Source organism: Python bivittatus, unplaced genomic scaffold (assembly GCF_059951505.1).
Source record: "Python bivittatus isolate LINGU-HERP-01145 unplaced genomic scaffold, Pbiv_v1 ctg000040_np1212, whole genome shotgun sequence".
Classification (NCBI taxonomy): domain Eukaryota; kingdom Metazoa; phylum Chordata; class Lepidosauria; order Squamata; family Pythonidae; genus Python; species Python bivittatus.
In genome coordinates, this window is record NW_028277032.1 from 523,567 (window position 1) to 551,534 (window position 27,968).

The 27,968-nt window shown below is 40.2% G+C and overlaps 1 protein-coding gene across 1 annotated transcript in view; it reads left to right on the plus strand.

Moving 5' to 3' along the window:
• Positions 1-27,968, plus strand: part of CSMD2 (CUB and Sushi multiple domains 2) — a 611,879-nt gene that overhangs the window by 397,142 nt on the left and 186,769 nt on the right. The window contains exon 14 of the mRNA XM_088153370.1: positions 22,729-23,055. Within this exon, the coding sequence (XP_088009496.1) occupies positions 22,729-23,055 (327 nt within the window). The remainder of the gene's footprint in view (positions 1-22,728; positions 23,056-27,968) is intronic.

Genomic DNA, 27,968 nt, shown 5'->3' on the forward strand with positions numbered 1-27,968 from the left:
GTTCATCTTTCTTTATGAGAATGGTTGGTTTTAGTTAATTAAAATTCATGAGATACACCCCAGGTTGCTCTATCACATTTCCTGACACCATCTGAGTAAATACACTCAACATCTGGTGTATTCCACATAACTCTTATTATTCCATGACATGATGACAGAAAAGAGCACCTTTTGTGATAATAATTATGCCAGTCATGATGTGAATCACACACTTAGTTATATGTTGGCTTTATTTTGGCCTAGCACATTGCGTGAACCTAGCCCATGTGGTTGTCTATAGCAGGATGGATAAACCAAGCCAATTTTAGCTTATTTGCTGAATCGTGGTTAAGAAAAGTGTAGCTTAGTGCAGTATTTCTCAACCTTGGAAACTTTAAGATGTGCGCACTTCAACTCCCAGGAATTCTGGGGGTTGAAGTCCACACATCTTAAAGTTCCCAAGGTTGAGAAATACTGGCTTAGTATGTTTCCCCAGAAATTGCAAAGAAGATGGAGAAGAGGATATGCAGCAGAAAAGTATTGGTATCTCTCTTCATAGTGTCTCTTCTCAGGGGACCCCAGTTTAGTTCTTATTTCTTCCTACACTCATTCATTTGTTTTACTGTTTGGTTCATTTGAACTATCCCAAAATGGCTGCCACAGTAGCATCCTGTAAGTTAAAGGGCAGGAGACCTGAATGTGAAACAAATGCATGCTGTGAACACAGAACGATTCACTTGAACCTGCACTTCTCTATTTCCTCTGTATTTACATACATTTTTAGGTTTAATGACTAGAAGGAAGAAGGAAGGTGGTACAAACTAAGAAAAGAGTCGGGATGGGCCAGTCTCCTTTTTCAAATATGCAGTTGACAAGTAGCTTCATTGAAGGCTCCCAAATTTGAAATATACAGCTGGTCATTAGAACTGAAGGGGGACAGGAAATACCCTACTGGCAACCTTACCTTCATGGTTTCCCAGGCTAAAGCTGTGTCTACCCTCTGAATCACAAACTAGTCAACCAGTTTTCTGTTCTAGCTGGTTGTGCAGATGTAATTATATTGTTAGTTTATGGTCCAACCAGGGATATCCATAGGGGGATGTCAGATAACTCAAATGGTGGCTGCATTTCTGTTACTAAAGCCCACACATTTAAAATATGTGCAACGTATTTAAAAAAAAAAGTGGGTTTCGTTGTAGCCACCATCATGATTTTTTGACACATGCAGAACCCCCATGGATGACTCTGATGCTCAGCCCAGATATTTAGGTATTGAGAGTGGAAATCTTAGTTCAGTGAACTCTGGGTAAGCATGTTGCTCAAATACAACCTAGATTTTCTGCAGTATGCCTGGACTGTGTTGTATTCACTCAAAAACAAGTCAAACTAGTCTCCCCAAAACAGCATGTAGCTTGGCTGATCTTTGAGCCAACTCAGATTAGATATTCTCTCTTTCCCGAGTAAGCTCTGAGCATCTTGCTCCTCCTGGCCCCTTCTTTCTCACTGATCCCTGCTCTCCAGCCCGACTTCTCTTTCCCTTCAGTTTAAACGTATGCAGCCAACTTTAATCTGTGGGGAAATCACTGGCAGTGCATTATTCTAGCGCACTGTTTTGCCTTTGGCATCCTCTGTATGGAACTTGTACCTGAAGAAAGGAAGTGGTGAGTTATTTTTCTCTCCCTTCAATATGTACCAACTTGCAAAGGCTAAATGCCTGGATGTTTAATTGCCAATTGCTCTATTTTTATTGTACTTTACTGAAGTTTCAAAGTTTCCTCATAGCATCTGTTTATCCACAACATAAGCAAAAGATGGATTTGGAGGTCCAGTTATGTATTACTCATAACTCATGTTCTTGTAATACAAAGGAGGGGGGTTAAAAAGTCAAGATGGTAGCCATCCTCATGCACTTAAAGCCTGTCTTTTATGTCAGTCACACAAGTAGAAAAGGGCAGAGTTTCAGTCTCATGGTTGTGGCTGCCATTTTGACCCCCTCCTTCAGTCACCCCTGTTTTAATGTTATTAATCTTGCTTTTAGTCTATTGATTGATTGATTTCCAAGCTACTAGCAATATAGTTTGGAAAAGTTATATACACATATGAGAACATCTGATGAATGGGAATGGCTAGGAGTTTGAGATGAATATCATTCAAGAAATAAAAAGTATTCTGCCAGTACCGAATGAAACCAGGTTAGCTTTAAGTGAAGTAAAACAGTAATTTGACATACATGAAAATCTTCATTATCATCATCATGACTACATATGACTTCTTTGGAGCAGCCATTCATTGTGTAATGAGCATGTGCACCATATATAGAGAATGTATTTGACATTATGGGAGAGCATTTTATGTTTAACTTTATTCAGAGTTTTGCACCAAGCTTACAAGAATGGACATGGGTTTGCATTGAGACATCTTTGATTCCATGGTCTGTGCATCTCTGGGTTTGTGAATTTCTTCAACGGAATGGGATGGGGCTATTTTAACTGTATCATAAGAAATTAAGAATGGACATCATACCACAAACGTCTCAAAGTAAATTTCAGTAGCAGAAAAGATAAACTAAAGTCTATTCAATATGATTGGCCTTAGAATCTTGGCAAAAAGTCATTAAATCATATTCACAAACTCTGCAAAGAGAATAGACATTAAAGTGGTATCTTGACATGCATAATTTACATGCTCTCATTTAATATTTAAAATCTGTCAGACATTCATTTATGGTTTTTGCTAAGTTTTTAAGAAACTCAGTTGGCAGAGATGTGGTGTCCCCTCTGTAGTTTCTATAATCTCTTTTTTTAGTTCAGGAATATGTTAGGCATACCAGTTGATTTTCAATATGCTTACAATTTAGCACTATGGTACAGCTTACTTTCTGGTTCCAAATGATGACAGGGCAATCTCACAGCAATTGCCCTTCTCAAATCTGGAGGGAGAAAAATGTAATTATGGAGGTTCCAGACACAACTTGCTGCCGCAGTGATTGATTACATGGCATAACTGTTCTTGCTAATTACTTACATTTGCATAGTTTTACTTAACCTATCATTCATTCTGCTGCCAAGATTCAAATGTTTTAATGATCTGGAATTTTATCAAGTGGAAGGGCTGAGTTAATGGAGGTAGACAGAGAAGTTGGTGACCCAGGTAAGAGTGAGCTGGGAGCAAGAAATAAATGCTAGGCAAAGGATGACTTTAAAACTCTTCCATACCCATGGCGGATGGAAACATCATTGCTTCGTTTCTTTGATTTAGAAGCTGAACTTAGACTGTAAAATAGTGTGCCAGAATCCTTGTGTTCATCTATCCACAATGCAAAATCCTTATTTGTATGCTTTATGGCATTGAATTATAGCTGTATTTTTTACAAAGTACTTTCAATCTCTCCAAATGTGAAAATTTATTTGTTTTGCTGCCTCTGCTAGTGTGTTTCTCTTGATAACTTAATTAAAGTTTGGATTGGATTGTTTCCCCCCTATTCTTTGCTAGTTAGGGTTCTGTGTTTTGATTTGCCTTGATGTTATAGTACATTTATGAAATGTATTTTCCATCTCATACTCTAGTTTTGGTTTGATTTGGTTTGCTTTTTGCTCAAAAGGCAGAATATCCATATATTTTAAAAGTAAACAAAACTATTTCAGGACCTACAGGGTGGAGATATTTTTATCTGGAGTGATCCCATTTCCTTTAAGAGCAATTTGGCAGACAATTTGTGGAGTTTCTTTCAAAGAAAAAGAAAATTTCAGATACATTCTCAGAGATGGAGCATGCTATTCTTGAAGATTCTTAGTTACAGGTGGCCAAGTACTACATGTAAAATGTCTACTCTTGGGTAATCCTTGGCTATCACACATCTCTACTAAATTCCAAAGATGTCAAGAGGGAATTACTTGTATGGAGGGGCAATCCTAGTAATGCTAAAGGGGCCTCCAGCCTATGAGAAATTATAAAAGAATTTCTCTTTCCCTGGAGACAAATGTAGAAAAATTGTCCACACAAATTCTCTGTGTACAAATTTGGTGGAGAATTCAAAAGGCCAATTCAAATCAACTCTTTATTATGGTCCTAGACCAGTATAAGGAGAGTGGGGTACAGTCAGTTAAAAAGCATGGAAGATACATCAGAGTCTAAAAAAAAGTATGAAAAGCTAGAAGATATAAATATATATATGGATTAAAACAAAGTATATATAAAAAACAAGAGTCTAAAAAAATCTAAAAGAAGAGGTAGGAGCATTAGACGGGTGAGGGGAGCATAAAGGTTAGTATGTGGAAGACTATATCAAATTACAGAGCACTCTAGTATGACGAACTAGATACTCATGAAGTCTAGTTTATGGCACAGGTCATCATCTGACAAATTTTAATTGCTGCTGCGCAGAACCTTGCAACAATATATGTTGTAGCAGGGTTGGTATCTGAAAGCAGCAGGAAGGTGTAAAATTGTCCTGTGCATCCTGGGCATTTATGCAGTAATGGTGAGATGAGGCTAGTATGAATGTCTCTGTAATACAGGCACTGGAGAAGCACGTGCTCTGTTGTTTCTGTGTGTCCAGAGTCACAGGGGCCTTGTCTCTCCAGGTAAGGAATCCTCCTACATTGGCCTTCAGGACAGCTGAGGGGAGGGCATGGTATCATGCCAGAGTAAAGGCCCCCCAGTGTTTAGGTACTTCGTATGCCATGCAGGAGGCAGAATACCTTTTGGATTCACTGGCAATAAAGCTTGGGGTCCTGGCTAGATCCAATTGTTGCTCTGTGTCTGCTACATGCTGTTTAATGAGTATTTTGGCCTGATCATATCCCATGCTGAGTAGACAACCTGGAGAGAAGCCCAAGGATGAGATTTTAGCTGACATTGCCTGTTTCCATGTGGATTGAAAGTCATCACTCATAGTTAATGGGGCAAGGCCAAAGGAAAGAAAGGATAGTCTGAGCCAAAAGTTGAATATGGTCACCCACACTCTAGTCTCTACTTTCATGAGGCCTGTCTCTAGTTGCAGGGTGGCATCAGAGACACATTCTGGGACTTGAAGGGCTGATCTTAGAAAAATTGGATTGTACAAGTTCCAGTGGTGCAAGTTGGAGATGGGGCCCAACTGGGCACCACAGAGAAGTTGTGCTATTGGCTTGGCTTTGAATAATTTGAGTGCTGCAGGTATATAGTGGCCACCTTTTGTCTTAAGGAATTTAAGGATAGCAGAAGAGCTTTTCTGTGCATTTTCAGCAATGTAGTCCCCATGGGCTTTCCTACTGCTGGCAGAATGAAGGACTACTCCTAGGTTTTTGAAACAGGAGAGCTGCTCAATCTTGTGGCCATCTATGCTCCAGGAGTAGCACTTGGGCCTTTTGGCAAATGCCATAATTTTAGTTTCCTGATAATTAAGTTCTAGCTGGTCTTCCTTGAAATACTGCATTAGCGCTCTTTTAAGCCCAATAGGTATTCTTGAAAATATTGCTGCTTCATTTGCATAGAGTAGAAGAGATGCGTCTTCCAGCAAGTTTTGGGGAGTGAAGTGAACATGAACTCATGTTGTGGAGGTGGCTCATCATGGAGTTGATATAGAAGTTGAATAAGAGTGGGGCCAATATACAGCCTTGCTTGTCACCTTTCTCAGTTTCAATGGTGTTGGTGAGATGGCCCTGGGGGTTACATCTTACTTGGAGTGAGGTCCCTTCATGTAGTATACATATTAAATGAAATAGATGTTGGTCAATTGAGAAGGCCTCCTGTTTTTCCCACAGTTTAGCTCAGGGTATCGAATCAAATGCTGCTTTGAAATCTATTGAAGCAGCATAAAGGGAGGTTGTGCTGCAGGAAGAGTATTTTTCAGTGAGATGGTGATCGATGGTGGATTAGCCTACCTTAAAGCCAGATTGCTCCTCTACAAGTATGTTTTCTTGTTCCAGCCAATCCTGGAATTCCCATTGTAGGTGTCTTGCGTAGAGTTTGCTGATAGTGTTGAGGAGGCTGATCGGTCTATAATTAGCAAGATCATATTTTTTCCCTTTTTTATATATAGGTACAATGACTGCAAGCCCCCAGTCCTTGGGGACTCAGCCATAGGTGTTGACGCAGGTAAAGAGTGAGGCCAGAGTGGGGGTTCAGAAGTCCATGTTGTTTTTGATGGCCTCTGGAGGGTTTAGGTCTTCTTCTGGGGCCTTCCCTTGTCTTAGTTGAGCAACAAGGTTCTTGATCTCTGTCACTGGTGCCCACATTGGCAGATTTTCTATAGTTTGGCTAGGGCATCCACTTTCAACAGAGATGTCCATGTAGAGTTCCTGAAAGAGGTCCCTGGGGGGGATGTGACAGTCCACCATGGATGAACCATTGCTCTGGGAGCTTGATGTGACATGCCAGAATGAGACTGAGTCATTGGATTTGACTGCCTGAATGAGTTGTGTCCAGTTGTTTTCATGGTTTCCTTTTTCTTGTGTGCCAGCAATTGTTGTGGTAAATCTTCCCCTGGAGGATGTCCAATGCAGCTGTCAGTATAGTATTGGATACAGAAGCCTGGTAAGTGGTAGCAAGAGTTTTTTTGGCATTAACACAGTCCTTGTCAAACCATGGCTTAGAGTGGTGCTTTTGTTGCCTCAAGAGTGCACTATTATTATGGGTTAGAATCTGGTGGAGCTCTTGGGTAAGGGTGTTATACTGTAGTTCTCCAAGAGTGCATCAAGAGACTCAGTTGGCATAACTTCTAGGGCCTTGGCATTTGGAAGAAGGTCCCCAGAGACAATTATATTGTCCTTAGCACTCATTCTGGAGCCAGGTGAATTCAGCTGGATGGTCTCTTTCAAGGTGACCATTTAAAATGTGGAGGTTTAGCCTAAAGATTGTTTGAGCCAGGCAGAGGCCTGCAAAGTTTGATTTCTGATCTTCTTAGCAATGGGTGAGGATGAATCCATCGGCTTCAGGGTTGGGAGAGGGACAGTGTTGTGTATAGAGGGTGTGGTCATTGGGGCCCAATCTAGCACTGAAGCCCCCTCCCAGGACTACAAATGCATGTAAGTTTAACAGTATAAGGTCAGCAGCATAAGTTTCCAGTTCAGCCCACAAGGCTTTGATCTGGGGTTTCCACCTCATTGGGGGCATGTAAGCCTTTATGATCAACAGGACACAGTGATTGAGTTGGATTAACACTGCCATGGCATATGACTTGAATTGGGGGAGGGGGCTTGTTATGGCATGTAGAGTAGTGGACACCAGGACCCCCAGGACCCCTTTTGCTCTTCCGTGCTTTACCCCTGGTTCTGCCCCAATTGCGAATGAATGAAATCCATTTCATAGCAGTTCATCAGCAGTCCAGGTTCCTGAATCAGTATGATATCATGGCAGGAGAGGAAGTTGGTAGAACAAGGATCTTTGGTGGATGCAAACCGTCCAGCCATACTCCAGGTTAGAAGGGTGTCCTTATGCTGGTCACTTGGATGTCAAGTGGTTGCACTGTAAATCAGGAGCTGGGTGGGTAATTTTTGTAGGGGCAGTAGCTTTGCATTAGTTGATGGTTGAGATGGTTGTAACTGTGTCTCCCTCTGGAGTAGGGGAAGGTGGGGTACCATCAAATTCCTCCTCTCCCTCCTCTGCCATCTGTTTGTCCATCAAGCCTCTCTTCTCAAGCGATGGGGCAGAGGAGTTTGTCGTTCTGGCAAGGAGACCAGAAGAATCAGTGCAGCATGGGTAGCAAAATGGGGATCACTGGCAAGCAGGAATCTCAACTCTCTAGCAAGAGGAGCATCCTTTGGCTCATCCAGTGAAAGAAGAGGGGAGTTTATCTATGGAAGTAGATGAGGGTATACCTCCAGGTTGGGTTTCTGTAGTGCTTGGCTGAGATTTGTTTTGTTTGCAAGGCAGTTTCTTTTGGGTTTGAACTTCTTGGGGTTGCATGGATTCCTTGAATAGGGTTGGTGTGGAGCATTCACAGGTGTCACTGTCAGTGTCACTTTCACTGTTATTGGTGAGGAAGTCAGAATAGTGTGCTGACAGCTTTCTGTGGGTGTCAAAGGAGAGGCAGCAGTGCAAGATGGTTTACAAGGTAAGCAGCTCAATAGGGCAGATGTTTTAAGTTGGTGCTGGACTTCCATATCACTACCAGCTCTGGGAGGGTATGTCAGAATTGCTGTTTTGATGTCTGCTAGCTTTTTTCTTAGATTAACGAGTTCTGTGTTTATAGATTTAACTTCCTCTCTTGAAGTGGGCTGAGGCTTTTTGCTCTTAGCACGGCTGGCAGATTTACTGCCTTTGGAGCATAGGTTTTTATGGCTCTTACCTGTGGGGTCATGACCATTTGTCACTTTCTGAACGATGAGGTCATGGACTAACTTGTCCTTAAAGACTCTGACAGGTTGGATGTGATAAGTCTGCCATAGGAATTTACTCATTTGTGTGACTCTGGTGGGGAGAGATGGCTGGCTGAAAGTTGGTAGAACTTAATTTATTAATTTCTTGGACTGGGTAAGTAGTGGAAATCCTTCAAATCAATTGTTCTATTGTGGCAGTTTAGGAGCTGAGATAGGGAGGTCACAGTAATCTTGCGGCTGTTCCATCTATGGGCATTCTGATGGATTTCTAGGAGGAGTTGCTTTTTCTGTAGAACGTGGTGGTATTTGGCTGCACCAACTGCTTCCAGATGCTCTGTTGACATCGTAGGACAGGCTGTGGGAATGCCGACATGGCCAGCTTCTGCTGCCATTTTACCTCCCTGATTGCCATGGAGGATTTGCAGATCAAGGACTTGTTGAAAGCTGTGCACCTTGACTGCAATGTCATTTAGCTGTTGCAGGATAAAGATCAGAGTTTCCCAAAAGGCAGACCTCATGGAAAGGTTAATGTCATTGGGGTACAGGGGACTTGTTATCCCCACTACTTCCCTGCTCTGGGGAGTGATGTGGGCTGAAGCTTTGGAGATTGTAGAGGAGGCCTGTCTTGTTACTGGCTTCTGTGTTGTCATATCTGGCCAGTTGTGTCCAGTTCTACTTTTTAATAAGCCACCTCTAGTGCTTATATAAGCAGAATGGTAGGATATAAATAGCATTATAAAATAGACTTTTTTTTATTCACTGGTGCAGAATCATGATTTATTGTTGCACTGTTAGTTGATTGGTCTGTGCAGATTTTTTAAACTTTATTTATGGAAAGAGGATATGTAAGCTGCTGAATCAGTTACTGTTGGAGAGGCATATAGGCCTAGTAAGTAAGTAAATAGAATAGACTACTAAAACAGTGTGAAAATTTTTTAAAAATAATCTAATAAAATAAACAGGCTTTTGCAGATCGGTTTTGATAAGGTGCTTAACCTTGCAGAAATGTACCACAGTCTGACAAACCTGTGCAAGAATGTCAGTCGAATATAATGACAAGCAAGGTGGAGTTGATACACCTAACAAGGAACTTGAAGTCATTTCATTTTATTTAAACAGCCAGAATAGTTTTCTGCTAATGATGAAGTTTCATAACCCTGATGATCCTCTAGATAGGCCTTTGGGGCACCCAAAATAGTTTCTTCCTCATGTTGTAATTTTTCACTTCTTAAAACACAATGATCTTTTCCCATTAATCCCATAATGACTTGATTATACCTGCTGAATTATTCACTTCTCTCCCCATCATAAACAGGCGGCTATCCAAGAGCACTGTCTTTTGAGCACACTGCTTGCATCTCTTTTCAGGATTATAACGTTCAGACTGTGATCAATAGTTTTTCCTCGCTATGTTTCCAGAGTCACTGTATAATTTTCTTTTAGCTCTGATGACTTTTTCATAGAGGTCAAATTAACCTGTCAATAACCTTCTTTTTTCTTCATTCTCCCACTTCTTCCTTCCTGCAGCGCACTTTGTCAAATCAAGCTCCAGAACGGCAGTTGGGGAAAATGAAAGATAGAGGATAAATGCCTTGTTTTGAAGTAGGAGGTTGGCATGGACGTGGTTCAGCAAATGAACCAAAATAATTTAATCCTGCTACCCCATTCCTGCCAAAGAGAGAGAGAGAGAGAGAAAGAGAGAAAAGTTAAAAGAGTAGTTATAGCAGATTTCCTCAATCAGCTAGCCTTAAAGTATGCTGGTTTATAATACCCAGAAGTCCCAACCTTCTCAGATGAGCACATGTTTGGCATCAAATCTTGGAAGGGTGCATTACAGCAGTCTTCCCCAACTTAGTGTCCTCCCAGATGTGATGGGTGCTAGGGATGATGGAAGTTGTAGTCTGACATGTCTGGACTTGTTCAACTGGAGAAGGTATTTTCCTGATCCGAATTGACTATCTGTAAAGACTGTTTTCGTGGCATATTGGCAAGGAGAAACTGAAAAGTCATGAGCCAGAAACTAGTCCCAACAGACACTGTTACTGTCCATGATAAATCCTAGCTTGATTTGAAAACTTCTATCATGCTTCCAGGTGACAGGGAGGCAAAGGCTTTTCTGGGCAAGGAGATTCACGTAGGATACGGGACTCCTAAGTATTTGATTCTATTTCTGATATCCATTACTTTATTTCTGCTTTCTCACACACTGGCCTTGGATTTTCAGTGTTTTTATGGCTGAATCTGATTTTATTATAAAGAACGCTTGGATAACCTTAGTGCTTGATTGTTTCATGCTGCCAGGCTTCTCCCAGACTGATATTTGAACTAGAAGTCTTCCAGAAAGGGACTCAAGGAGAGAGCTCTTGGTAAGATTAAAATGAAGGAAACGGGCAACTGCAGACTGTAAGACTCAAACTATGTATTTAGTAGACCCAAGGTTCAATCTTTACGCCTCTTTCTCTTGCCTGTGTGCCTTATAGAATGAGAGTTGCTCATTTTCAAAAGAAGCCGTTGACACTTCTGCAGTCTTGCATGCAACAGCTTGGACACCCCAGTTAATATTTCAAAGGCTCCCTAAGTGAACCAAAGCTGAGACCACCTCTACCAAGTTAAATGCAACATATTTCTGCAAATCTGAATGCATACTAAGTGCAGTAATTGGACATCCTTTCAATAAATGTTAAAGAGCTCATTAGGGTATCTAATCTAGAAATTACATTATTTTGATCCACCTGTGGCAGGTGGATATATTCATTCATTATTTTGAATGAATATATCACTATCAGGCCTCATTCCTCATGCCACCCATTGATAAGTTCTGAGTATGGGGTTTGTTAGTATGGTTGTCTGTGCAGATCTGGAGGGCCCTGGACTTATGGAAAATCCTCGGCTCTGAGGAGAAGGGTTTTCATTTTCCCCCATCATCTAATGCTATTTTGTCCAAGTTCTTGCAAATCCCCTCCTCCCCTTTTGTAATAAGAGGGGGCAATATGAACACCCTTAAAAGCTTGATTTGGAATAATCTGAAAACTGTTTAGAAAATTCTTCATTTTCATGAGAGTCTGTGGAATGGTTGGGTGCTTTATGGCCAATAAAATCTTCTTGCTGCCATTTTGGACAGGAAGCCGAGTAATCTTTCCAAGTCCAAGTGGAAGCACAGAGAACATGTAATCTGCATTAAGGAGGTTTGGATTACTTTTTTATGATTACATTTCCCTCTATTGTGTTATTCATGACTATCTGAAGCACCACACTCATAGACAGAAGGATGCATGAATTATTGTTTTGAAATCCACTATCCTGTTCCTCTTTGATGCTATGCCTCAGCTGTGATAAAGACTCAGTGCTATTACTGTCAAAATTTGGGCTGTTTGGTGTTTCTCTTACTCCTTCCAGAAGTTGCACAGTTTGTGCTTGGATATTCATGTGGACTGAAGGAAAAAATGGCTGAAGACCCCTTTATCCTAAGGCAGTAGGCCAGACTAATAGTGGGTAATTTTTAAAATCTGCAGTTTTAGAGCTGCTAAAGACAGCTAGGCTAAGGGACGGGGAATGGCTGTAAAGCACAGGAAAGAAGAACCTTGGAAATTTCTGAAGCATCCTGAATTAACCATGTCCAGTGCTAAGAATAAAAGTGAGCATGGGTTGCTAAAGGTTGACTAATTGCAGAAGATGTCAACAAGGCTGCTATATACCCCCTCCCCCCCCCCCCCCGTCCATCTCAGAAGGGTGGGCAGAACTTTGTGTTCTCCCCCTAGGCAGGATCACAGTAAAGCTTGGCTCAAAGGGAAGAGTGTGGTCTCCACTCACTAAGGGGATCTGGTTCCCTCCCCCCATCCATTAATATTGTTCATACTTGGAAGGGACCGTTTGTTCAGTCTGTCAATTTGCCTTCAAATTGCATAAATGGTAAAAAGGATTAGTTTCCATTTGTCAGTTTTGTTGTCAATGGTTGTTACCTGCTCAGAGATCAAAATCACAGTCTCTGTAGTGAGAGGACTGGGCCTGGTCAACAAGACTGAATCAGAGTTTAGATTGGGGGGCGGGGTGGGGAGGGCAGAGTTCCCTGCAGCAGAATTTCTTAATTTAGACATAGCAAACCGGGAGGAGTAGCATTATTAAACTCTTTGCTGGATATTCATCAGAGTTATTTTCAACTTCTCCACATGCCTATTCCTCATTATCCCCCCCAAAGTTGTCTAACACATCATATATGTTATCTATCTGAAGATTGTTTAAAACATTTCCCTTGGTTGGTGAGCCTGGAGGAAACATCAGATCTTCTAATTTCTGCTGTTTTGAACTCCTAGCTGTTCATTGGTATCCAGAGTGCTTCCTATGACCCTTTTTAAATTTTGCTGTTTTAACTAGAGTTGCTGTTTTGTTTGACTTGGATAAGGAGTTTCTCAAAGACATGCCTGCCCAGGTAGATGGTGTGGAACACAGAGATAAAAATGTTTTCTAGTGTAGAACGTGTTGAAAGAACATGGCTATTTTGCCATCATTTTCCATCTCCAATCAGTCAACTGACAAAGACTTCTTAGCCGGTTATCTTCTGTAACATAGACATGCATCTTTATTTATGATCAAAGATCAAACACAAATTTGTAACACGCTGTTAAACTCTAATGAGAGCCCCTTCCATCCCAGGCATCATGTTGAATAATCTGTTGTCACGTCTTCTCAGCAGCTGTCTTCTTTAACACAACCACCTGGGACAGGAAAGGCTACAAGCAAGACTAGAATTTTTAAATGAATGCATTTTTCATATGATTTATATATCACCCAATCACCATAACTCTTGGTGGGTTATATAAAATTCATAACATAAAATTGAAACATCGTACCATAAACCTATGCAGCCTCATGAGTTATACAACTATATGTGTTTACAGTCCTAACGTTTTCTTAAAAATCTCTCTTTGCTATAACAAAGGAGGTTTTCTTTAGGTCAGGTGGGAAACTGCTGAGCCACAGGCAATGGCTGGAGCATCCTTACATTTATCGCCCCAATTTGATGCACATAATAATAACAGTTATTCAGTCACTGACCAGCAAAAATTGAAAAAAAAATAATAATACAACACCGAACTAAAATCAAATAGATGAGATAAAATACTAGCATAACAAAAATATACCTCTCCTGTGACTCTTAACAGATGCTCATGTAAAATTTATTTTAAAAATACATTTATTTATTTATTAAATTTATATCTTGCCCATCTTCCTATTAACTGGGAATGTTGCAGGCTGGTCAAGACCATCGAAAGACCAACCTTCCTTTGATTATCTATCACTGCACATTGTATTACTCGACTCGCATAGAAAACCAGTTCCTCGGGATTCTATCAGGACACAAGTCTTCAAGCCTTTTTTAGGGTTAAGAAAAAGAGGTAGCTGAATGACAACTCTGTATTTCAAAGCTTATGGATTCGTCTTCCATTGTTAAGCCTTAGAAATATATTCCTTTGCTTAACCCCCAGATTCCCATTTTTTCTTGTTTTCACGTGACTCAGTGATGTGTCAGGTCTGCAATGTTCAAATCCCAATGAAGAAAAATCTCTTGAAACTCGTGTTAAGTCCAAAAAGAAATTCATTTATTGAAACATACATGCAACTCCAAGCAAAGCATTGCTAAAACTAAAGCCCGTGTATTTTTCCCTCTACTTTTATCCTGTTAAGAATGGTAGAAACAAAGCAAGCAAAACAGACATTTACTACTCAAATAAAACAGGTCTCTAGTTGATTATTATTTTGATTGCTGCAGGTTCTGACATGATGACAACATGGTTTGAATATGTTTCTTAAATTCATTGATATACTGTGCTACATCCAGAACAGTCTTCTTCCATTTTAAGGAAATATATATCGGCAATGGGATATGTATGAATGCGATGCCCTTTCATCCAAGACTTTCATGTCCTTATTCTTCTTGCTGAAGTCTAAATATTTATTTTATTCATGCATGCATTTATTAATATGTATCATGCATTTATTCTCGTACGAATCATTTATGAATCATGCCTCTTAATTCTTATCACTTAAGTATTAATTGCCTTACTTTCTTTCTACTTTTCTCTGGCTTTCTTTTCCATTTTGGCCCTACCAGAGATAACTATAGCTTAAAGTGGCTTTTGCCACTGTGATTTTTCTCTGTCTACCACCATATGCTTTTCTCTGCACACCTGCGTCATCATCACCACCACCATCAATTGACTCCAACCCTAACCTGGATTGGATACCCATCTGTTGTATTACAGTTTCTAGGCTGACAGCTAATTTTCAAGGAGTGAAGCATTGGGGTCTACCAACTGTTTATCCCTTTGTAGGACTGCTATCTTTTAAAGGCATTGTGGACGGTACCTTGAACTTCAGGAACAATTTGCCATGACAAAGTAAAAACTGTAGATGAAACCCCCATTGGTTTCTATTAATCTTCTTCGGTTTGGTTACTTTGATTGTTGACTTGGAAAAGAAATGACCCCCAGAAAAGCTGCTCAAATAATATGGAATTATTTCTGGAATGACTCTCTCTCTGTGTTTGCAATTGCATTTACATGGCCAAACCAGATTGCCTAATCTGTTTGTCATGCAAGTTGCAAAGGTAGTCTGTTTGGACAGCACTATAAGGAAAATCGCAGTTTTTTCTTAATATATCCAGATGACTAATCTTCATGGTTTCTGTTATTCCTGCAAAGAAAGCAAATTGTTTCATTTATCTAGAGCATTCTGCAGAAGGGAGGGGTGTCATCAAAAGTCAAAAGACAGTTGTGCCCACCATTTGACTTGTTTGACCCACCCTACAGATGCACTTTTGATACACATAATTATTTCATTTTTCAATTACCACATTTAGAGGTAGATTACACTGCAGTGTAAATCACCTTGGGAGTAGTGTAATTGTAGAATATAAATGAATGGGGGGGGGGGAAATAGAATTAAACATTGTTTTGGGGGATTAGGCCATTTTAAGCCTGGGTAAAGATCTCACTTTCAGTTTCAAGTAGGATTTGAGCCCGAGCCTTTCCAGAATTACAAAGTAATGGGCAACATGAATAACATATTTCTTTGGAGTTTAGATGGAAAATAGTTATCTATTTGATATCTGGATTGATAGCCCCCAGATCTTCTTTGTATCAGCAGTATTCACATAACATGTTTAATCTGGTCACTGAATTAACCGACATGCTGCCTTTGCACAATACATTGACTCATAAATAGATTGAGTTTATCAACATATTAAGCCCCCAAACCAGGCTTAAAATTAACCAACATCAGGATTAAAATGAATCCGCTTCAGTAAGTCATGTAAAGGTAGGTTATAGGTCTTTAAGCAACTCCGTTAAGGGAATGGCTCAAACATGGAGACGAAGGCAGGAGGAGGAATGTGCAACTTCAGTAAGGAGAATTGCAAGGCAGAGGGAGAGATTTACCAGCCCCAGAACTGGAAGAGAAGAGATGTTAACTCAGCTTGGGTTAGGCTGGGAGAACAAGAGAACCAAAAGAAATGTAAGCCTGCAGCATTTTACAAGCTGCGGCATTTTAAGAGTAGTTTAAAAGAAGCTGATTTGAGAAACACCTCCCCCCCCCCCATTTTGGTGAATGAGAGTGCCTATCTTCACATTTTGGGAATTATGCAAAACTAAGCACCCCTTCCTTCCCATTAAAATATGGTTTTAGATAGGATTTTTTTTTCTTATTTCCAATGAAAATGTTTTCTTTTACAAATGTGTAAGGTTGTGTTATTGTCTTATTTGAAATACAGAGGAACATTTAATTATTAGAAGTAAATGATAGATAGATAGATAGATAGATAGATAGATAGATAGATAGATAGATGATAGATAGATAGATGATAGATAGATAGATAGATGATAGATAGATAGGTAGATAGATAGATAGATAGATAGATAGATAGATAGATAGATAGATAGATGATAGATAGATAGATAGATAGATAGATAGATAGATAGATAGATAGATAGATAGGTAGATAGGTAGATAGGTAGATAGGTAGGTAGGTAGATAGGTAGATAGGTAGGTAGATAGGTAGATAGGTAGATAGGTAGATAGACAGACATAGACATAGATATTTGTTCAACCCAAATTGCAATGACATTTTATTCACTGGGGTCACACAAACTCCTTTTGCCATTGTAGAAGGTTAATGTATCACAAAGGTTTTGAAGGTCTGGGGCAGGTGATTTCTCCAATTCAAGAAATCTTTGATTTTTTTAAAAGGCAGGATTTTTCCCCTGGCAGTGATAGTAACAATAACCAAAACTAAAAAAAAGCACGATTTGAAGGGTTCTTTCTTCATCTTCTCCTTCTGGATTAATAGAAGCTTAAAAAAAACCCAGAGAGACTGCAGATTTATCTATTATTATTATTATTATTATTATTATTATTATTATTATTATTATTATTATATCTTTCAGAAAAGCCGAAAAACACTGAAAACAGAATAATGAAGAGCAGGATGTTCACACATAGCCCTTGGCCATTTCATCATTAAATCCCTGCAATTAAATCGCTTTTCCCTTTCCAAGTAATTTCGAAAGCAATTTTCCTTCATCATAATGAATTACAAAATGGTATAAAGTTCAAGGCAAGGGAATTTTCTACCTAGTACTAGTTTTTCTGTTTTTGTTTTTTTACTAGTTCTAGTTACTAGTTCTTTTTGTCTCTGTATATAGAACTTCTACTCGTTTGGGGCCTCTGGAAATGTTCATGCCAGCAAAGTCTGTCACCCTTGAAATGATCACAATAGAAGTGTTCTACCTTTGGCCTCCAAACTACTTTTCTATAGCTGCCAGAAACTGCACCGTCAAACTTTGGTAGAAAACTGCTGTGAAAGAGAAATTTGGTTTCCTGCTTTTTCACGCTCCTGCACATACACACACACAGAGCAAAATTGAGTAGGTAGGGCAAATCTTTACACTCCTCCACTCAGCCCATTCAAATAAAAACTCCTCTGGACCATCCAGCCTATTCCTGATCACACTAATTATAACAAACAGATGACATTTAAAGCGACAGAAGTTTGTCAACCATTGTTTAGCAGGTAGAAGATAAAATGCAGCCATGAAAGCCTTTGGTGAGTCAAAAATGCAAGCAAGGACTTGACGAATAGGCCTCGTTCATAACAGTTACGTGTTTAAGAAAGCGCATCTAAGCATCATTATATTCCTGCTTGGCAATGAGCATGACATTTCTGCAGTGGGCTGTAGATGGCAGGGGCCAGGACCAGGAGGAGGGAGGCGAAATGTGGAAGGCAAATGTTTGCAGACGGTATAAACTAGGCTAGCTGTAAATGGATTGGACATCCAGGAGATGGGTCCAATTAAAGATCCTCTTTACTATGGGAAGCCAATGGACCTCATCAGGCGCAATGTGGTAAAAGCTCCCTCTGGACAGCTGAGCAGGCTCCATATTCGCAGTTGTGCTCTAAACATTTTTTCTTAATTGCCTTTACTTTCCCACCATCTGGCTTCACACCTCGTTAGCTCAAGCTGCTGGTCCCCCTCCTAACGATGGCCTAATGGCGGAGGATAGGGAGCAGTTTTGCGTTAAGTCGGCATGGAGGTGCACGTCAGAAGCTGGAACACAGTTGCTCTCTTCGCTGGCCTCTGAGCAGCAGATTCCTTCCACTCTGCTCGGTGCACGCAGGGCGGACTTTTTCTTAGGCCTTGCGTGGTACGTGGCTAACCATCCTTGCCTGCTGTCTGCAGAACGCTGGAACCCCTTTGCTGGATGCGGGGGGGGGATGTGATAGAGGTGTATGAAATTATCATGGCAAGTCCAAGGGAGAGATAGAATTTGGTTTCCACCCACAGCAGCTGCTTGGAATTAAGCCCAGGAGGACTGGAGAAAGGCATGGTAGAAAGTCCAGCTGCTTGATAAGCAGAAGGGATAACTTTGTATTTAAAAGCAGCCAGGAATCCTGAGGAAGAGAGAAGGAGGAGAAAGAGAGCTTGCAGTTTGGGGAAAGGTGGGGAAGGAGGAGGAACATGTAGCCCCCATATTCTAAAAATGGTTATTTGACGGGTTGGAAAAAGGGCCATGCTGTCCTCTCTCATAATGAGCAGAGATGGCTGCAGGCATTCCATCTTTGAACCTCTGATAAAAGATGCTCACACAATGCGACTGTGGACAGAAATGGATAGGACAAAGTCTTTTCCCCCACCTCTTATAACAGCCAAGTCCAGTGACATTCAGGTAAACAGAATGGTGGGATTTCACTCCAGACAAAAGAGATTGCTCCTTCACACAAGGTGGGGTTGTATTATGGAATTTGTCATCCCAAGGGGTGGAGATGACTTTACAAGAAATTTAAAAAAAAAAAATGGAAATTGGCTTCTCTTTGTTACAGGTATATTCCAATTCTAAGGGATCTCTGTACCCATTTATTTATAGAAGATTTAATTTATACTCCAGTTTTCTTCCTTGGAGCATATCCAAGGTGGTTGAAGAACAGAAATAGGAAGGTGCTGTTGCAATGACTCTAAATTCTTCCTCAGTATAATTCCATTTTTATGAGAAAAGCACAAGATTTTGGAAATGACAACACAAAGATGTGAATTTTAGTCCTTTCCATACAGTCTCAGGCTTCTGCATGTTTCAGCCCTCTGACTCTTGACCTGTTCTCACACTCATTCTAGACTTGGGAGATGCTCAGAAAAGGATCTGGGGCTGCTAGTATCATGTCAGCAAGGGCTAAGTTTTTTCCACTTCTCCTATATGGGTTGTCTTGTTTCCATCAGTCTCCATGGCTTCCCTTAGCTTCTTCACATGTTATCTTATGGGTCTACCATGGAGATCATGAGAAGTGTGGCACTGATTTTGGTTCAGCTTTCTTTAGCTGGAGGCTTGTGCTGTATTGTAATCCATTTGAGTTTGTTAACAAATAAATTCAGCTTGCCCTCCTTCATTGGTTAGAGCTCCTATCTAAGCTTGGTTGTTTGCTTGCAGACATTTCATTACTTAGCTAACATCATCAGTGGGGTGGTGGTGGTGGCGGTGGTGGTGATGATGATGATACTAGTTGGGTAATGAAATATCTACAAGCAAACAACCAAGCTTAGAGAGCACCAAGAACTCCACAGTTCAACCCTGAGCTACAAGATACTTTCTTCTATTGATCCTATCTAATTTATCTCCTCCCTCTGATTGGAATGGTAAATGGGGATGTGCCATGTTATCTGATTATCCTTTTAGCTGCCTTGGGCCATTTGTCCTTAGTTAGAGTCTATAAGTAGAAACTGGGCAAAAGTTGTTTGGTTTACAATTCAATCAAACCTTATGGAACAACCTCCCCCCTGAGGTTCGGCTATCCCCCACCCTGCTGGCCTTCCGGAAGACTTGAAGATCTGGCTTTTCCCCAGGTATTGGGGCCAGGATGTTACTGGAGCTGACATGTCTGTATTGTTTTATCCTGTTGGAGAACTCTTAAGGTGGACATGACTTGATTTTTTTTTTTAATTGGGCTTTATGTTTTATTTGTCACCGAGAGTTATATTTGTCAAGACAGATGGCTATGTACATTTGTTTAATACATTAATAAAATAAATATAGATCTACTCTGGTGCTACTTGAAGTAGTTATGCAAACTGAAGTGCAATCTGGTGGTTTGCTGTTCAATATTCCAAAATATTGGAATAAAAACACGAACATTATAAAAAGTGCATACAACATTGTATACATTAGGGAAAATTATTTACCAAAAGGGAAGGTATATTAGGAAAGGCGCTTGCAAAAATGTATATCTAGAGTCTTTTTAAACATTGCAAATGCTTAAAGAAATAAAGATAGAACATATTTGTCCTTGAAAGAGATGTTGTTATAGAGAGCAAAACAAATTTTGCTTGCTTTGCTCTGTCCATAGCAAGCATTAGTTTAAACAGGACAGCTTCATGTCTTAATGAAAATTATTCCATTGGTTTCACTATAGGTTTTCTTTTCACGTGAGTAGCAAGTACCATTTTCAGTATCATATGCATAGCTTGGCTGTGTGTGTGTGTGTGTGTGTCTATGTGTGTGTGTGTTCCAAGACAAAAATCATAAGTTGCCTCTTTTTTCTCTTCATACTTGGATAGATTTTGGTAATGGGAGTAATGCCATCTGGAGGATTGTACATAAGTTATCACATTGTTTTTGGGAAGGAACTTTTGAACAGAGACCTTAGCTCCCTCCAAATCTGTTCCCACCAATCTATAAAACTGTAGCTAACCATTTTTCTTGACTGGGCCTGACTTTTCGGATGTACTACCGCAAACAAAACTGGCCTAGGGAAGAGATGGGAATAAATTTGATAGGTCTGAGTCTGAAACTCGAGCTAATGGCTTTCAAAAGGGGTCAATCTGGTAGCTATTCAACGTCATATAGATAGCCCCCAGACCAGGCCAAATTCAGTCATTTTGTCACCAAATTTCAGCAGCAGGATCTTTGAGTGCTGGAAGGCCACAAAGGAGGAGTCAGGGATGCTTCTGGGTTAATTTTACTTACCTCTGCTTGATCCTTCTAAATCTGTAGTTGGAGATATCAAGGCCAGGTCATCTTGTGGCGACTTGATCAAGAACTGTACTGAACCATTTCTGCTGCTTCATTTCATGCCAGTGTGTGTATCTGTGGGAGTGTGCATGGGAGGTGTCTGAGAGGGAACGTATTATGGATTCCATCCATGCGTCTCCAATATATATCCACGAACAGATCAACGTGAATGTGTTGCAAGAAAATGACTTCCACACGGCTGTGATGAAATAGGAATTTGACCTGAAAGCTGGTCTGAACTGATAAATAAACTGAGCTGACAAGCCAATAGGGGTCTGAAGAGTTTCATGAAAACCCACTGATAGAAGTATAATTTGAAGATGCCATGTTAAATATTTAAAATATCTGATCTGCCTAGCTTTGAATGAATTATTGCTAACATTGGTCCCCTGCAACTCTGAGTAAGTAAACAGCCTTGGTTTGCTGAAAAAGTTTGGCTCGGCATTTATAGAATAGATAACATGGTTAATGTGTAGTTTAAAGAATCTCTTCTAACTTCATTAGTCTTTGTTCCCCGTAAATGAAACTTCCCCCATGCTTCTTTCACAGAAAGTGGAAGAATTCCTTTATGCCCCCTTGAGTTCCTGAAGGAAAAGCAGCACTATGAATCTAAAAACAAATCAGTGAAAATAAAAGCCTGCAATAGAAACAAAAACTGGGCATACCCTTGTATAAGAATTTGCATTTTAATGTAATGTTTGATTTTATGCTACCAATTATTAAATCACTGTCAGTGGTCAGCTTCAGAATGTTTCGCCAGAAAATTATTTCAAGCGTGCTCTAGTAAAAACTACGTAGGCACATTCTTATCGTGCCCGTTAAACTTCATAATATCCCCAAACATCCACTTTGATTACATTACCCAGATCAAAAGTAAGAGATTCCTTCATTTTGTTTTGCCCTTCCTCAGGGTTATTTAAAACACTGCCAGTGTTGTTCCAGCAAATACACAAATATACTTGGACGGCTTGAAGGAACCAAATTATTTTGTCATCTCCAATTGCCGTATCTCGTATTTTACATAACATTCTTAAGTCTCAAATGCTCAGTTGTTTTCCAGAACTTCATGTACAGTTTTAACTGACACAAAGAGTGTGTTTCTCAATTCAGTTACTCATCCTTTAAGGCAAATGAGCAGGAAACCCTTTTAGGGCCAATAAATATTGCGTCTTCCTTTATTACATTTTCAGCTTTGAATTCAGACCTCCTTTTCCCCAAACCAAAATCCTTTTGAAAACTGCCACTTATTTATTGAGACTGGGTTGTAGAAAATGTGAACCTCACATGAGATGTATTACATTATAGAATTCAGATATTAGCTAAGTACGGTGATATTTGTACAAAAAACCTAAACATTGTTGACATTATAATAATTTAGATAGCCTAAACATTTGAAGATAAGAAGAAAAAAAGTTTATATCAATATTAATGGTAATTCTGAGATGTTAATGAACGTAAGGTTGCTGAAAGTGTACCATTAAAGCTAAGTGTGGCATTGATAGGCTATTGTGAAATGCATATCATTATTTTGTAATATAACAAGGATTTCTATCTTTAGCTTGATACTTAATACGGAGATCTCCAATGTATTATTGTTTGTTGTTGTTTATGAATATTCAAAAGAAGGGAGAAAAGAAAACAAAGCAAAATTTAAAAAAAAAGGGGGGGGGAAGCTGCTTGGAGAAATAGATAACTTCCCCCTTCTTTATACTTCAACAGACAAGATAGCAACTCTTTAGTTTCATTTTCATTTTCCCCTTTTCTTTACGTTCCCTTTATATTCCTGAGATGCAAGGAACTTGCATTAAATCCATTTGTTTAAGTTGCATGCACAATGACACGCCTTTCCTCCCTCTCCTTCCTTCCTTCCTTCCTTCCTTCCTTTCTTTTTTCCTTGCAGTTTCCTGTTTCTTCAATTTCACCACCCCATCTGGGATCGTGCTCTCCCCAAACTACCCGGAGGAATATGGTAGCACCTTACACTGCGTCTGGCTAATCATCGCAAAACCTGAAAGCCGGATCCATTTGGCCTTTAATGATTTTGATGTGGAGCCTCAGTTTGACTTCTTGGCAGTGAAGGATGGTGGAACAGCTGAATCACCCACCCTCGGGACCTTCTCTGGAAGCCAACTCCCATCTTCTCTGACCAGCAGCGGCCATATCGCCAGGTTGGAATTCCAGACCGATCACTCCACCGAGAAGCGTGGCTTCAATATCACGTTTACCAGTAAGTCAACAGAAGACAAAGGCCAATGCTGTCTGAACAGGTGTGCAAGGAACCCTTCAGGGCATTTTTTACCTCTTTGTTATTTTTATTCGGAGGAGCAGCGAGGAATGTGCAAATCTATACAAATGCTGCTGTTTGTAGAGCAATACTGGGTCTGATGGAGTTTGGTTTTGTTTTCTCCAATGCATCTGTCATGAAAGAAGGCTTCCAGCCTCACCTGCCTTAAAGAGTAAATTAAATAGGTAAATGGCATGCTACAAAAGAAAGCATAATCCTCTAGCTTCACATTTATTAGCAGGAGTGATTTTGGGCTCTGCAAAGGCTCTGTTAGGATGGGAGTCAGTATCTTGCTGTGAGGGGGAGGTATTTGCGTGTTTGGGGACAGGCCACACCCAGCATCACAGCCATTTGTGGGGGAGCAAGTCTTCCAAAGGAGATTGATTGATTGATTGATTGACTGATTGATCAAATTTATAGGGCCACCCGTCTTGCACAAAGCAACTCTGGCTGGCGTACAATAAAACCAACAATCAAACATTTTACAAAACCAGATTAAAACATAAATAAAAACAAGATCATGAGAGGGGAATACATCAAGATGTTACACATGATGCAACCAGTGCAGAGGCTGCCTGTTACCAGGGGATCCCCAGGCCTGGTGAAAAATCATGTTTTAAGGGATTTTTGGAAGGCCACAAGGATTGGGGCTTACCTCACCTCTTGGAGGGGATGATGTTCCACAGGGTGAGTGCCATGGCAGAAAAGGATTGTCTCCTGGACCCCTCCAGATGCAACTCCTTGACAGAGGGGACCCGCAATATGCCTCTCCTGCTAGACCTGATGGAACGGGTGCATGTAACTGGGGAGAGGCGGTCCCTCAGATAACCCGGCCCCATGCCATGTAGGGTTTTAAAGATCAAAAGCAGCACCTCGAATTGGACCCAAAAGCAAACAGGTAACCAGCCAACCAAGAATGCATCTACCACATGCTCTTGAAATTCAAAAATGTCCTGTGATCCAAGAGATTATCAGTGTTGTACTTGCACCATATTTTCTAACATATGGAGCCTTTGTGCCTATCTTCCTTTAATTTATGTTACTGAATATAAATTGCTTGAGAATCTTTTTAAAATGCAAATTGCCCTTCTTTCATTCTTTGACATGTCAATTTCTCCAGTTCTTTAACACATTTTCTCCCCATTGTAAATTCTTTCTGTCTTTCCTAATACAGCTAGTATTATATATTTGCAGTTATCTGTACTGCATAGTCTTTTCAGATACTTTTCAGGTAGATTAAACTTCATAAGTGAATGACAAATGTCAACTTCGTTTGATGTTAATATGCCTTACAGCTGCAAAGTAAAGAACCCATGGCATATGTGTGTGTGTGTGTGTGTGTGTTTGTAGCTTTTGAATATTTAAGGCCAGACTTAACAAACCATACATGGACAAGACAAGAGAACCTGGAATTGATGGAATGCTGCTACAACAGTAGACGTAATGAGAGGGGATATATGAAATGTATGAGGGAACTATGGATGGACAGAAGACCTACATCCACACTAACTGAGAAGCAACTAGTTACCCAGCACTTCAACATAGTGAAGAGGAAGCTGCTCTCACAACTTGAGATAGACCAACTCCACATTACAACCTGGACTCAAGAAGACCTGGAAGAACAACTGGGTGTGCAGCCAACACCTGAAGCAGGAACATCACTGCCACCCCCTCCATTACAGTGCATAGCAGCTAATATAAGGGATAAAATCATGGATGAACTAGCTTCAGTCAACCCTTGAGACCGATTACCAAGGCTCAGTGGAGAAGTACCATCAGATAGTATGCTAGAAGATGCCAATAGAGCCCTCACTACAATCCCTACTACCACCATAACTCAAATCAATGAACTGGTACATGCTACAACCACTGTAATCATAGAAATGCTTGTCTACATGATCAAGAACAGCAGTACATCCCCCCCCCCTTGAAAATGAGGTTGAAGCTAAGATCAAGGCAACTCAGAGAGAAGTTAGTCAGCTGGTGGAACTACAGGACAGTGTGGAGATTAAGGATAAGACTCAGCTACTGAAAAAAAATACAAGGGCCTGACTCCATCCGAAGCCCTAGAGACTGCTAAACAAAGGCTCACAGCACTGGCTGCCAGGCTAAGGAGATACACTAGAGAAGCAGAGGCCAAGAAGATAAATGCCCTGTTTTCCAAAGAACCATCCAAGGTGTGCTCCCAACTGCAGTGCAATCACACAGTAACAGCAGAGCCGCCAGCAGCGGAAACTGAACAGTACTGGAAGAACAGATGGGAGAAAGAGAAGACACATAACACCAGTGCAAAGTGGCCGCAGGACCTGAAAGCAGACCACAGCAATCTCCCAGAACAAGAACCAGTCACCACAGTAGCAGACATACAACAGTGGGTCAAGAACATGAAAAGCTGGACAGCACCTGGCCCAGACATGATCCACACCTACTGGCTAAAGAAACTAACAGCAATGCATGAACGCCTAGCAACACAGATGAGCCAGCTGTTAGCAGCAGGCTCCCACCCAGACTGGCTAACACAAGAAAGGACAGTGTTGATCATGAAAGACCCTCACAAGGGAACAGCACCATCCAACTACCGGCCAATAACCTGCCTCCCCACAACATGGAAAGTTCTATCAGGCATTGTAGCTGCCAAGCTACAAGACCATATGGGCCAGTACATGAGCACAGCTCAGAAGGGCATTGGGAACAACACCAGAGGCTCAAAACACCAGTTGCTCATAGATAGACCAGTCACCCGAAACTCAAGGTCTAGACAGACCAATCTGAGCACAACCTGGATTGACTACAGGAAAGCCTATGACTCAATGCCACACACATGGAACTGTGAATGCCTGGTGCTATACAAAGTCAACAGGATACTAAGGACCTTCCTCAAGAACTCAATGGTACTGTGGAAGACAACACTGGAAGTCAACTCAAGACAGCTTGCAGAAGTGGCTATCAAGTGGAGCATATACCAAGGTGATGCACTGTCCCCACTGCTGTTCTGCATAGGCTTAAACCCTCTCAGCCAGATAATCATAAGGACTGGATACAGGTACAAGTTCAAGAGTGGAATCACCATTAGCCACCCCCTCTACATGGATGATGTCAAGCTGTATGCTAAGAGTGAACGAGACATCGACTCACTGATCCACCTGACACGTATCTACAATAAAGACATTGGGATGTCATTCAGACTGGACAACTGTGGCTGGATGGTAGTAAAGAGAGGGAAGGTAATTAAGACTGATGGGGTGGAACTACCAGCAGGCCATATAGAAGACATACAGACCAGCTACAAGTACGTTGGTATCCCACAGTCACATGGGAACCAAGATGAGGAGGGAAGGAAGACAGCAACATCCAAGTAAACCCCATGGAAGTCATAGTATGTGTTAAAATTATACTAAAGAACAGGTTTATAATACAAATATTTATTATGAATGATCAAGAACCTTAAATTTAGCACTTCATAAGCTTAAACCAACCATTAAACCATGTCTGGTTTTGGGAAAATGGAAACCCCAGATAAAGATTCATTTTGCAATTTTTTAAAAATATATGTGTTTATTTGGTAAACAACCAAAGCCCAGAAAATAAAGATAGAGAGATAGAGAGAGATATAATTTAATTTTATCAAATTAAAATATTAAAAAGTATTGTAAAAATGTTTTATAAATATTAATTTCTAAAATTTAAAATATAAAATTATAATTTGAGAGTCACCCTTTGGGGGAGATGGATGGAATATAAATTTAATAAATAAATAAATAAATAAATAAATAAATAAAATTTCAATGCATTAAAAACAATATTTTTATTATTTTGTTTATTAAGCTTGCAACCTCCCCCAATCTGTAAACTCTAGCTAGCATAAAACAAAGTGGAATATATTAATAATATACTAAAACAAATAAACCTTCCCAAACATGGATGGATACCCATAAACATTCAGCTAAGATTTAAGGCATGATGAAATAGATTTATCTGCTTTATGGAACTTTAAGAGAAAGGGTTTTATACACACTTCTGGGCAGAGTAACTTCTAGAGGCCAGAACAGAAGGCCTATTATCTGGTCCACATCCCTCATTCATTCATTCATTCATTCATTCATTCCTATCTATCTATCTATCTATCTATCTATCTATCTATCTATCTATCTAATTTTATTTAAGATTTTTTCAGAAGGAAGATAAAAACTAATGCAAACTAATATAAAGAAAAAGAAAAAAATCAAAGAGAAAGCTAAAAGTGCAGGAAAGGAAAAAAAGAGTGAAAGGAAAATAGAAAAGAAAGAAAAAAGATACAAAGAAGTGGCTTCTGATCTTCTTTACAGCAATTATAAGTCCAATAATAAATTTACCCCTCACTCTATGGTTAGAACATGTCTCTCTTCTTTCTATCATCTATTCTGTCTAATCATCAAAACCATAAATCATAAGTTCACTTTTTTCTGTTTTATGCAAAAAGTCCATAAGGGGTTTCTAGTCACCAATAAATGTAGATTTTGTCTTTTTTCTCATTGGCGAAGTCAATTTGGTCATCTCAGCAAGTTCCATCGTCTTCACCAACCATTCCTCCATAGTGGGTAGTGCTGAATCTTTCCATCTTTCCCACATTTCTCATGGAAGATCATGCTCAGCAAGTCCTCTATTGATGGGCAAATTTGATCCTGGCAAAGCAATACTTGATATATTCTGTACTTATGCCATGTAGGCTTTGTAGGTCATGTCCAATACTTTGACTTGGGCCCAGAAGTCTGCTGGTAGCTGGTGCAGTGATTTCATAATTTCAGTGCCCGCTAACATTGGCCCACTAAGACTCATGAACCAACCAAACTTCGTATAAAGTGAAGAAACAACTTGGT